This window comes from Dipteris shenzhenensis, chromosome 15 (genome assembly GCF_047967505.1).
Source record: "Dipteris shenzhenensis isolate YYH24624 ecotype China chromosome 15, Dip_SZ_1.0, whole genome shotgun sequence".
Classification (NCBI taxonomy): Eukaryota; Viridiplantae; Streptophyta; class Polypodiopsida; order Gleicheniales; family Dipteridaceae; genus Dipteris; species Dipteris shenzhenensis.
The window spans coordinates 13,147,779-13,161,399 of NC_141610.1; the positions used below are offsets into that span (position 1 = coordinate 13,147,779).

General features: G+C 39.3%; 1 protein-coding gene across 1 annotated transcript; it reads right to left on the reverse strand.

Annotated features, from left to right (window-relative positions):
- Positions 1-7,326: 7,326 nt before the first annotated feature.
- LOC147893387 (uncharacterized) lies at positions 7,327-8,063 on the reverse strand. The gene is made up of 4 exons (XM_087385495.1): positions 7,851-8,063; positions 7,765-7,792; positions 7,546-7,676; positions 7,327-7,462 (listed from the first exon to the last, which is right to left on the reverse strand). The coding sequence occupies exons 1-4, from the start codon at positions 7,982-7,984 to the stop codon at positions 7,390-7,392; spliced, it is 366 nt and encodes a 121-aa protein (XP_087241621.1). The 5' UTR covers positions 7,985-8,063; the 3' UTR covers positions 7,327-7,389.
- Between the last annotated feature and the right edge of the window lie 5,558 nt (positions 8,064-13,621).

Sequence of the window (13,621 nt, forward strand, 5' to 3'; positions counted from 1 at the left end):
GCAGAAGAGAGGGAGGTCAACCACCAAGGGGCCAGCCCCACACCGCTCACAAGCGTGAGTGGAAGAAAGCAATGAAGGCAGCAAAGGCCGGACCCCAGTCTGCAGCACATGAAGGCACGAAGGATCCAAATGGAGCAATATGGAAACGTGCATTTTAAAGCAGGATGTGTTGAATCATGGGAGGCCCAATTTGTAAGTATCAATCTCAAATTATGTTGTGTTTATGTTTATTAGGAGGTTGTTTCTTTGTACTCACCTCTCTGCAAATTGTGTCATCTTGCAGCTTGATATCGTGGGCAGGTACCCTACTCCTGTCGAGATAGCTTACCACCGCCACCATCGCAGAGGATATACATGGAGGCACTTCTATGATGATGGGTTGATTACTGAGGAGCAATATATCCAGGCTACTAGAGCACCCCCTAGGTATTTAAAAGTAATTAAATAATGTCAATATTGTAAATAAAGATTTGACATTTCAAACATTGATACATGTTGTTCCTCATTTACAGAGGGCCCTATGGCTAATCAGGAGGAAGAAGATAAGGAAGAAAGGAGCGAAGAAGGCAGCGAGGACACAGAGAACTTAGATTAGTTGTATAAGTAGTACTAGCTACTCTTTTTTATACTTGAAGCCATTGGCTTGGCTTTGTGCCTCTCTTGTATATACACTCCTCTTATTTTTTGTACTTGAAGCCACAGAACGTGGCTTAGCTTCGTGCTATATGTAGATACAAGCACTTTTTGGGCTATGAATTAATATACACTCCTTTTATTTTTTGGCTTTCAATTTCCTTGTGCAACGTTCTATCAATGAATGCCTTGTGAACTAAATGTTCTGGAATTGTAATGTTTTATTTAAAATTATAATCGTCGGCTGTAGACGTGCATGCTAATTAAAATGCGGTTGGCTATAAGAATTGAATTGCACAATGTGGAAATGGGATTCTTGTAACCACATAGCATACACAACATACACAGCATTCTGTTCAGCCACACAAAATTCTTCTTTTATTTAAAAAAAAAGATTCTGTAGAGCGTCTGTAAGTGCATCTATGTATGTGTCTTTTTGTTTTTTTTAAATTTCTACAGAGTGTCTAAAAGCGCGTCTATCTGTTATATAGACACGGGTCTGTAGACGCACATATAGACGCGCCCGTAAGTTTTTTTTTAATTAAGGAAATGCATCTGTGTGTGTGTCTGTGGGTGCTTTGTGTTGTTGTGATTCCTACCCCCTAGGACCTAACATGTGTGAGTGCTCATCTTTATATAAATATCAAATAGTCAAATATATAATCCATGGCTCTTTGCCATTATACCTAGCTGGCTTACCTTTTATCTTAATACATTCCATCGATTAACCTAATAAAATCTAAACCATAATATTGTCATGACATGCCCTCTTGCTTGGTGATCAATTGTCCTCAATTGATAGGTCTTCATCCTGTCATGTCTATGTTCAATTTTATGCTTCATAGTACTACATTGAGCTTCATTTATTGTATTCCCTTCTCCATGGTATACCTGCCAAGAAAGTCAAGCATTGGTATGTCTCCATGTAATCGAGTTTCAAAAAGAAAATGAAAAGCATAGGGTACTTATCTATGATGCATCCCTCTTTATCTTCATGAGCTTATCTTCCTGCAAAACTTATTCATGTTTTACAAATTAGGATAAGTACCATCAATCTCGTTTCTTTTTTTCACATGCATCGATCAAAGCTCCTGCTTGGAACTCTTAGCCTTGGATTGATCAGACCCAAAACTGTCAAGATTGCCAGACCTTGTTGAGATATCTCATGAATCCACAAACCCACGAGTAGGACTCCATGTCCCAAGTGGATCCCCATAGTGACCATGCTCACATGAATCACAGGAACATATCCTTTCCTTAGAAAGGACTCTACATACACATGAGCCATCTATGCTAGATCTTGGGCCCCCTCTTGCTTCAATAGCAAGGTCCATCAATCTTCAACTAAGTACTAATTCTCTTGCTTCACTAGCAAGGCTATTTAAACTTCCACTAGTGATTATCCCCTTTTCTTGGGAAAAGACAAACTAATACAATGGCTATACCCATCTCAAAAGACTAATATCTATCTTGGATCTTTGGATTGGATCTTTGCTACTAGGACTTGGGATTCGGGAAGCAAGGTGTTCATCTTCAAGGCTTGGCCTCTAAATGTAGATTCAAAATCGATGGCAGCGACATCAACAAGGCTCCTTCCTCATCTGCCATGTAGATCTCAATTTTTTTTGCATTAGTGGTGCTGAGCATTTTGTCTTCTTTAAACTGAGACCAATGGGTTCTCATGCCAAAGCCTTGCGGCTATGTATAGTTCATCAAGTCTCGAGCAAGCCACGATTTTGTCTTTGAAGCTTGCCGACCAACTGAGATGCATCATGTAGCACCTTCTACTATCATTTTGTGCCTCTAGCTATTGCATTCTAGCAAACGCTTGGCCCAACTTCATGAAATTTGCCTCAATTGTGGATTATCTATTCGGCTATTCATGAAGTCCTGGTTTTCGTTTTGACCCATCCCGCTAGTTCCAATCCGCTGTTTCTCTAATCATAGGAGTAAAGCCAACGTTCATTTCCACCTAGCTCGACGATATGCTCGCTAATTTTCTCTCTCCATTTGGAGGTTGAGAGCTACATCCTTTGCCTCTACCACCATCTTTCACTCTTCACGGACTACGTCTTTCCTTTGTCACTTCAAATGGCAGAAATTACGTGTGTTTCAACATTCACCAATATTTTGTGTTGCACCATCGTGTAAAGACAAGGATCTCGTATGGTCTTTTGCTCCTCCTTTCTTGGAATTGCGCATCCCAAGTGATCAACACGCCTTGCTCTTCATTGCATAATCTATCCCATAATCTCTTCATCAAAACGTCCACCCACGTTGCTTCGATGCAAGTAGTCTATGCTGAAAAATTACGATGATGAGCTCCACATGATCAGATTCTGATTGTTGCTGATGAGATGTGGTTTACTGCTTCCGATTTCCTATAATGGAGAATGCAGCTAGTTGCTCATCCTCTTGCGTCTCAGTCACATGAAGGGATATGCGCAAGGTTTCTTATAATTCGTTGATGGAAGGTTCGTTGGCTTTTGCAGAATGCTTCTTGCGCTACCTCCCACAAACGTTGAGTCAAATTGTCTGTTGGATCATCTTCCCAACACAATCTATTTGGTTTGAAAGACATCATTGGTGGCTCTATAAATAGAAGCTTGTGGCGGGGAGGTGACTAGTCTTCGCAGGCTGCATCGAGGGGCTGTTCATTGTTATGATAAAAGTGAAGACGTCATTCTTGATCACCTGGCCTTTGTACTCGGGATGTTTGATGCATGGGTTGAATCCTTGATTGTTTCTTTTTGTTTTCGCTATGTCCCGTAGGTATTTGGGCTCAAGAGAGAGAAGATCCAAGCCTCATACCACTTGTCACGAAAAGATAGAAGATCCAAAAGCATTTATGAAGCTTCAATGGACCTCCAATGGGGGAGAGTGCCCATGTGTGCAAGACACGTGTACTTTTGCTATGGACTCTACATGCAAGGGACGTTGAGAATTTAAGGGGGAGAGATTGAGAGAATGCGAGTGAAGTGAGAATGAATGCGTGACATGAAAGGCTATCACCCTTTCAATAGTGGCCTTTGGAATCCAAGGCCCATGTACCCATTTCACTACCCTTAGCCTATGACCATGACTTCGTAACATTCAAATAAACCCATGCCTTAGGGGGTTCACCTCCCAAAATTTTAGTATACCACGTGCATTCAAAAGGAAGGGTATTTTAATTCCACTTTTGAAAAAATTTAGCAGGTTTACAAGAACAGGAGGGGGGTTTTAATTCAACTTTAGAAAAAAATCCGTTAGTTCATAAGTAAAGAGGGATTGTTTTATTAGGAAAAAAAATTTAGCTGAGGGTTTTTTTTAATACCCTTTGAATGCATGTGATAGAGAGGATTTCTTAGTGGTGCATCCCCTGAGACCCATGCATCCTACCCATTCCTACCCCCTAGGACCTAACATGTGTGAGTGCTCATCTTTATATAAATATCAAATAGTCAAATACATAATCCATGGCTCTTTGCCATTATACCTACCTAGCCTACCTTCTATCTTAATAAATTTCATCGATTAACCTAATACAATCTAAACCATAATATTATCGTGACAATGGTAGCATGATAGTGGTAGTAGAAATAACAAGAGTAGTCTAGTGGTAGCAGTTGTAGGAGCAATAGTACAACAGTAGCAGTAGCAGCAACAACAGTAGTTGTATTAATAGTAGTAGTAGTAGTAGTTCTTAAGCAAAGTGTAGTGGTAGTAGTTCCTGAGCAAAGTCTATTTCTATAATGCATGTTAAAGTATCTTGAAGAGAAGGTGCATATGGAATCCTTTTTCCACTTCCTCTTCCTAACTTGGATAGTCAAGAATGTCTACTTCTTGATCCATTCATTGTAGATGCATTTAGGATGAAGATTAGGTCTCATATTCAATCATCATTGAAATTTACTTTCAATTCAAAATCCCTAGGCATGAGTTGGTTCATTCCCTCCATTCTATTAATCCATTGCTTCAACTTAATCTTCATCATTAAAACAGAGATCATGTGGGTATGCAAAGACTTGCTAGAGGGATTTCTTGATAATCTCTTATATACCTAATGTGAGATGTCAAAGAAGGTTTTTAGGAGGGATACCATTTTAGATGTGTAGTTAGTAAGGAAAGTTTAATAACAAGGTATCAATTCATGCATGGAATTTGTTGTATGAGATATGCTTATAGGTATTGGAAAACTAATGATGATGGCATAAAGATTGCTATGGATTGGACACGATGGGAGATAGAGATACATATACCGAATGGTGAAATACATTTTTTTGAGGTTACATATAGTTAGATCTTGAAGCACATTTTCAAGAATACATAGCTATCACCTTTGATGGCTTAGACTTCATCTTTACACCAAATGGAAATGTACTAGTAAAAAGGTGACATAAAGCAACATTACTGCTTTTTATAAATGGAAGCCTCCTTGTACTATGGCCATTCATACTTTGATTGAAAAAGTTTATAGATTTTGAAGTGTGACATCACTTGTGAAAAGGAACTTGATAAGACTAGCCTCATCCTGTATTTGGGAGAGTGCCTTGGACCATCTCCTCGACACCCCATTCACAAAATATAACGTAAAGCAAGGTCGTGCAGTATCACTCGACCAAAGCCTTCTAGAAACTAAGTACTATCTCTTATAGACTATATCTCTTGATCGTGAGGAGTGTTATTCGGATGAGAAAGCTCGGAGCTTAACCCTTATATTTTCCCGCCTTTGGGCAACTTAGGATCACCCAAGGGTATGCCAAATCTAACCAGGGAGCTCCACCATAATCCTACTTTTTTCTCCACTGACCATTATTGTTTCCAAAGGTTACACATCTTATCTTACTTCTTCTCCCAACTGTCCATGGGATATGTTGTATGGGTTAAGGTCCAGCATATCTAGCCATTTATAAAATCATATGAATAGCATCTTATGGCCATCTTATGGGTAACATTATATAAAGGCCTGGCACATACGTGCCCCTAAGATTCAAAACATCATATTAATTAATTAGTTGGGGGAGGGGGGGGAGAGGGGAGTAGTATATGATGGCAAAATATATAAGCATAAGGGGGGGTTTTCAATCATTAGTGTCACATGGGGGAGGGAGAGAGCTTGAATTAAGTAAAAAGGGGGGGAGGGGCATTAAAGAGAAAGGAACGTATGAGATTAGGGAAGATGGGACCACTTATGATGGGCATTAAAGAGGAAAGGACATCCCAAAGGGGGAGGGGAATGAGGGAGGATTTATAATACTATTATAAGGAAAGAGTTATATAATATTATTTAATAGCCTAGTGGTAGGGCTTACACTAGGAAAAAAGAAGGCTTCGGGTTCAAATCTTGGTTTTGGATGTTTGAACGTTTGGGGAAGCCCCCCTTGGACATAGTCTTTACACTTAAAATAAATTAAATGGAGAGACATAGGTTAATTAATGCATGAATAAGTTAAGCCATAGAGAATTATAGGTTAATTTAAGTATAAATAAATTAAACCATAGATAAACATAGCTTAATCAAGCCTCCATGTACCAAAACTAATTAATTAATTAAATTTGGTAGGAGAGGTGAATAGGTGGAAATTATAAAGGCCGTCCCATGGGGCATATTATATAACATGAGCATGGGGAGGAAACCTCCAAATGTCCAGGGTGTATCATATTAATACTATACCTCATACATGAAAATGGTGGCCTTCTTTTATGTGGATCCAAAGAATTAGATCACATATTGGGAGTCTATAGTTCATCCATTCCATCATGCCTCAAATTATAACATGGGCTCTCAATTCAATAGGGATATTGTCCTTTTTTCTCCTTCCATTAATAATCCCATGGAATGATCTAGTACTAGCAATATATTACATAAAATAATGGTAAATAAATCCTCCCGAAGGAAGAATTACACCATGTAAAATAGACCCTACATGTGTCATTTCATAAAGTATCTATATAGGGGTATGGGATCAAAGTGACAAAATAACTAATAATCCTCATTTTTCTTTTTTGGAACTAGAATCACATGTAAATAAAGGAAAATCAAATGATCAATGCTTTCCTCGTTAATTATGAGTGATGGACGTAGTGGCCCCTAATGGAGAGGCCAATTATTCCCAATGAGGCTTAGTAATCCCCTTTTAATCCTTAGTACCATACATATAAATCCAAGGATTCTCAAAGTGATCTTTAAATCCAAAATCCATTCAAGTGGTAGGATTAATGCATTCTTTTTTCATGTATTCGTATGCAAGGGTTATCACAATAATGTACCCATACGTTCTCACATAAATGTCATAAAAATTAAACATATTCCACGGACTATTTTCCTTATTACTGGGAGATTATGATTCTCTTCAAGTGTTTTTAAGGGTTACATAAGTGTTTATAAGTGTTACCAAGCATAGACACACCCAAGGATTACAAGCTTTCCTCAGTGTGTGTGTCCAACCAAAACATTTAAAATACTAATGCTGCAAACACTCATTTCCACAATGTGTGTGGAGACTGATAACAAGTTCTAGAAAATATAAAGGTAATCTCCGTTGGGAGTCTTTTCAAAAAATCCCAAGTTTGAGTTGTGCACCAAACGACGTTGCGATCATAGATGTTGAGATGGACGGTTACGAACGACTTGCGCGCTCTCTCTCTCTCTCCCAGAAGGAGAAGAAGAGAGAGAGACCTTTCTTCGTCCATCGCGTTCTTTCCTCCTTTCGATTCCTTTCCTCCATGGCTATAGTGATGGGATATTGCAGGCTGGGCAGTCCACGCACAAAGCTACCTCTCTTCCTCTCCTTGCATTGTCGACTGCCTCTCCATCCGGTTCAACGCATCAGAACCATGCTCAGGCCTACACATCGGATCTCGACGGAGTGACTTTACTTGCTAGCTTCTATCGAAAGATACACTTCCACAAAACCCTATGACTCTTACACGTAGGTCGCTGGCTTCTTGCGCTGAGCTTGAACAGAACGCCCTTTGGCGGGGGAGAAGAAGCCCGGGTGATGGAGGGCAATCAATTTCGCCCCGTGCTCATCCCAATCCGGAATGCAGTGAGTCATACTCTGCAAAGCCAGCAAGCTCGATCAGAGAAGAATTGGGAGACGAAGACACTGTGAGACTTCTCAAGCAATCTCCCACCATGAGGCTTACCTCCTTCTGAGAGGAGCAATACGCGACTCTTTCTCTACAGCAATGGAGCCTCTTCTACGCAAAGACAGTCCCACCCGCGGAGCAACGGATTTCCTCCGACAAACAGGGTCAAAGAATTGTAGCTATCTGCACAAATGTTTGAGCTATGGAGCTGAATGATGCTTCCTGCCGATCTAGGGAACGATTTCGAAGCAGAAATGCACTTCTGCGGCTGATGCATTGGAGCTCACCTGATCAGGGAAGGCAGGATGGAGACAAAGACAGAGAGCGCGAGACTGTTACTCCTCCTGCATCTTCATCTTCGTCGTCCTCGTTGAGAATCAATATTTCTCGTTTTCTCCCTCGCGAATCGAAGAATCAATGCTTGGATCAAAGGCAGTCTGGCGATATCACGCCACTTTCACGCCAATGCTGGGAGGGGAAATCGAATATGATCGAATTCACAACATGATCGATACAGCGTTGGGAGAGGCAGAGACTTTGTATGTGCCTCTCCCAATTCGACTCTCACCTCTTGACCCTCCTCCCCTTTGTCTTCTAATCCATCAGCAAAGGCAGCGACACTGGCTGACACAAGGTAATAGGACTCTAAGTCTGTTGAGCAACATTACCGTCATGGTTTTGTGAGGCAAAAAAGAGGGTGAATGAACACGGACGTCTACTATACTCAAGAACTGCCCGTGCAAAAAGAGGGTGAAGTCTTCTACATCCGTAGCGTAGCGCAGTACTGTTAGTCGAGGTTGAATTGACTGCCAAAGCTTATGAGCCTATCATTCACCACGTTTGGAACTTTTATCTTCTTGTAGTACACTACTTAACTGGCACAATGCATTGCCTAGATGCTGAACTATTTTGTGTGGGTGGGACATAGAACACTAGAACATGAAAACCAAGAGCACTTCGCAATATGAGACGACACGATTGTTGAGGAGAGAATAAGAGCTAAGAGATATTTCTACAAGCCATATGGACGCTAATATGATATAGTCTGAAAAGAAGCTGAATTGAGGGATTTACTACATGAAAAATGGATTACTATATGCCATAACTCCTTGAAAAAGAAAGCACATCAATATGACACTAACTAAAAGTAGTAGCAATTGAAGACATGTAAAGCATGTGTGTCTATGTGTTCCAAGGCCTATAGAATCACTCCTAGAAAAATAGGTGCATGTGGTTCAAAAATATGCATCAAAAGTATCCAGGTGCAAGTTGTTCAAAATTTCCAAATAGACTTTTGGTCTTTATTGAGACAAGAAATGCTAAAAAAGATGTTGGTAAAGTGACCTTCCACATGATAAGTATTCAATGTAAAGAAAGTTTTACAAAAAATGAGATGACACTTGAGTAAAATATTTCAATTAATAATAAAGGATCTTTTCTAATTGAATAGAATGAAGATCCAAATTTGGATTTATTACAAAGCAAGGATCTGATAGCTACCACCATCCCACACATGCAACAATAAGTTAGCTCATTATACATACATACATGCATACATACATACATACATACACATATATTTATTCATGTATGTATGTGTGTGTGTGTGTGTGCACGCGCGCGCACGTGCGTGTGTGTATATGTCTATGTGTATGTGTATGTATATGTACATGTCCAAGTAAACAAGAAGAAATAGTGCAACATTATATAGAAGAAAAGAAGTGAGAGACTTATGAGAAAGGGAACCTATGATGCAATCTACAAGGGATAAATTTATTGTAAAACGTAGAAGGAGCCCTAATGTATAAGATGTGGTGCAATGGCTGAAAACACTACTTAAAGGATGCTTGTTGTAGGCTATTATAAGGCTGCCACAGATTTTATAAGGTTGCCTTCACATATGCTCAATATAAGCAACAATTATTGGAAAACCCTCCTTTGTTCTTTTGGGAATCAGTTTGTGGATGAATATCCTTGGATGCCTACTAAGGATTATCAAAGTTTCATTCAGCACAAACTTCCTATCTAGGTTGAGCTGGTGGACGAGTGGTGGACCACCCACTATATTGTAGGCTTGCATTTCTATTCTTGGCATAGGCATTGGAAAAAGTGGTTTGTCCCCCACGTTCACTTGAGAATGTTAATCATTGTTGTGTGATGTGGGATACTGAGACTAGCCCAAAGTCGCTTTACATGTAGATATGCCATCCCAACAAGTCCTTTTTACCTTGAAATGGGGAAACTTTGCAGGATCTTGTTTTGGATGTGGAAATTTTGGATATATGCAATGTGGGTGCCCTCATATTTCTTAAAACCTCCCCTTATACTTGTATACCCCAAGGATACCTGTATACCATGGCTATGATCAAGCAAATAACTCATATTTTGGGGGGTTTCATCCCCTCCCACGACCTTTAGCAAGGCTAAAATGCCTACTACACCATCCAAGATAGGGGACAAATTGACAACTAGGGTGAGATCCCCTTCTTCAGAGTGGCAGCTACCTAAAAAAACATTAAGCCAAGAACAATGGCTAGTAGAAATTGGATGGAGACTACAACTGCCTCTAAGGAGGCTCCGATAGTTGATGGTTTTATGGTTAGTAGGATTCATGCTACAATGATTCATGCAGATCCATTGTATCCTTTGCATACTGAAGACATGCTATTAGACACTCTTGATTCATCTCCTGACCCTATTTCAAATGATGAGCATGTGAATTCTTTTGAGGTGTATGATGGCTTGCCCACAACTTGCACAACCATACAGGTTGAGGCTTGATGTTGTAGCACATATGCTTATTTGTTGTAAATATGTATATTCTAATCACATGTTTTGCATATAATGTTCAGGGCCTCTATATTATTAATATATGGAGGCTTGTTTGGAAATAGATCATTGGTCAAAAGCCACACCTTATTTATTTTCAAGGACATAACTAACACTATCTTGTGGGCCATGAATTTTACTTTGCGGGGTTTCACATATTCTATGTTGTTCTTTCTTGCTTTTCAGCAGTCGATATGTTGATTCATCATGATTTGCATCCCGCAAATGGCATATAATGACCCACATAGACATTATGAATTTGTCTTGATTTATGACTCACATTATTTTCTTGATTTATGATTTACATTATTTTGTGGCTCAGGCTAAAATGTGGCATCACCTAGGTGATTATTCTTGGAGGGGAATGCTTTCCTATGTGGGGATTTCAATATTTCCCCTACGAGCAAGGATAGTAGTACTCATAGATCTCACATGTTGTAGAGAGAACGGGATGCTTGGACTCATATGTCTGATACTTTGCATGCTTGTGAGATTGATGGCAGCACCTTATGCCTAGTAATAAAGGATAAACCTTCCATCATAATGCATTCACTCACAATCTCAATTATAGCAATGGTACATGCTCTATGTGGGGCAATTTGATTGATTTACCTCTAGATTATTCTTTGTGCTTATTGGATCACCTTTTGGTGTCCATGACTTTGCATTTTGGCCTCCAAGTGCAACTTCCTTGCAAAAGGCTCTTATTGGCTAACAATTCTTACCTTAAGAACCATGCCTTTAGAAATATGGTCATGGGTCTCATTGATAGACTCTGATTGCATACCTCTGTAGATGCAAATTAGGCACAGGATTGGTTCTCTTCCAATGTGTATGATTTGACTCAAGAATATGGCAAATGCTACATGGGTGATCTATGGCAAAAAGTGGCACATACAAAAAAGAAAATTTTAGTCTTTTACTATTGTTATGCAACAACGTCCATTGTCCCTTCATGAACATCAAGCTTTCAGGCTACCCTCCATTGCTTGGTTGAGAATGGTCAATTTAAGTTAAGAAAGTGGCAGTTACATTCTCATCATAAAGCTATGCAAGATGAAGGCTGCTCTTCCAAGGCGTCCAAGGATTTTTTCATAATCCTACATGCCTCATATTGGATGCATTCATTGCATCGAGTGCTATGCCCAAATGGTTCATAGATAGAGAATAAGCAACAGTTGATGATGTAGTGTAGCATTACTATGCTAATTTGTTTGCAATCCATCCTCCTCCTTTACCTATATAGGTTCATGCTGGGAATGTCTTTCTTTGTATTCTTCAACGAATTCCTCCCATTGATGAGGCACATGTAATCTCCATGTAATGGAATTACCATATACTGATAAAGAGCTGAAAGTGATTGGGATGCTCCATCCCCAAGATGGAATGGCCTAATGCTTGAGTTTCTTGCTAGATTTTGGGATCACTTGAGCCTTGTTCTATTGTACATTATCAATGCTTCACTTTCTAGCACCATACCTCTGTTCTAAAAAAAGTTTGATTCCCAAAAAACGATTATGTGAACATTTGCTAGACTGGTGGTGGCTAATTATACTCATGCATGTGCTATATAAGATCATTTCTAGAATGATGGTATTACACATATCCAATTTCTTGAAAATTGGGATGCACCCTTCCCAATATGGTTTTGCATTGTAGACAGATTATGGATAATATTGCTAATGCTTACATTAAAATTGAATATGCCAAATAAATAGACCAGGGTGTCTTGATCATGCAGGGGGATATTGAGAAAGAATTTGACAACATATGATAGGATTTCATTGTGAATGTTATGGCTTGGTTGGGCTTTGGACCCGAAATGTAGAAAGTGGTTTACTAGCTTTACGAAGATGGCCCGCTCTTCTTCTTGCATTGTGGTGATCTATTTATCAAGATTAACTTCTTAGTGTCTTGCTATTTTCTATTGCAACTCATCCACTATAAATGCATATGGATGCCTTGGTCTCATAGTAGTGCTTGCATGGCATTGCCTTTCCTAGAGGTGCACCTTTTGTAAGCCAAGCTTATGTAGATGACTCTTTTTCCTTTTTATGGAAGTTTGAGTCAAATGTTTGAAACCTTATGCAAAAGATTGATTTGTATGGTCTTACAATGGGGATAAAAGTGAATTTTACCGAATCTAGGCTCCTTTCTTTGCATGAGTGTGAGTGGCATCGCCTTTTGTGACTTGTCATCTTGCTGCTTGTTGCTGATCATGTGGTGCACCATTTGGGATATCCCATTGGATGGCATATTTTATTGCCATATTTTATTGGATGTTATTTTTGGGCATTTATAAGGTTGCATTCTTGGGTGTCTACTATTCTACCCATTTCATTTGTGTCTGGCAGCATATCTTGGCTCATCTAGTTTGGTCAAGGTCAAAATCCCCAAATGTTAGAATGCCCTCCATTTGTAGACCATCCATTGGAGCTATGTATTTCATTCCCTTTATCTTACCTTTAACTTTGTGAAGCATTATTTCTACATCATTTTGGCCTTTCTATAATGGTAAAAGTGGTGGATGATCGGGTTGCATACTTTTTTTACTCTAGCCAGGCAATGATATTGTTTGGTTTTGCATCATATGCTTATTTGGGGTGATGTTACCAACCATGTTGCAATATGTTCAGCTTGTACCTTGCCTATCTTCTACTCTTCATCTATTTTACTAGAAGTTTGATTGGAGACTTTGGAGTTAATCGTTATTCTCCTTTGTAGATCCTTTAGCAAAAAAGGCTTATTATATATTACTTCCAAGAACATGGTAACCATTTTTGGTGTTTCGACAAGTCTCTTGCTTGGTGGAAGGCTTGCCTCAAATGCATATAGAACAATAAAATTGCTCTCAAGCAAAATTAGTTTGGAAGATTTTTTTATCCCTTTTTGCTTATCCTTCTTTGTTTTTTTTGAGACTCCAAGTAGAGCTAGATTCTCGGGAATGCAAATAGTACGAGGTGGGCGCACAGTATATATAAGATATTTTACTATGCGATATATTTGCAGTACCACGTGGTATGTAGAGCAAACCCACGCAGTAGTTGAACTGTACCATGTGATATATCTATCACCGCTCACTATA

Coding starts and splice junctions, on each gene's coding strand:
- LOC147893387 (XM_087385495.1), bottom strand. CDS start 7,984: ATGCATCAGCCGCAGAAGTGCATTTCTGCTTCGAAATCGTTCCCTAGA. Junction 7,793..7,850: donor CTGTTTGTCGGAGGAAATCC/GTTGCTCCGCGG, acceptor CTGTAGAGAAAG/AGTCGCGTATTGCTCCTCTC. Junction 7,463..7,545: donor AAGAAGCCAGCGACCTACGT/GTAAGAGTCATA, acceptor TCCGATGTGTAG/GCCTGAGCATGGTTCTGATG.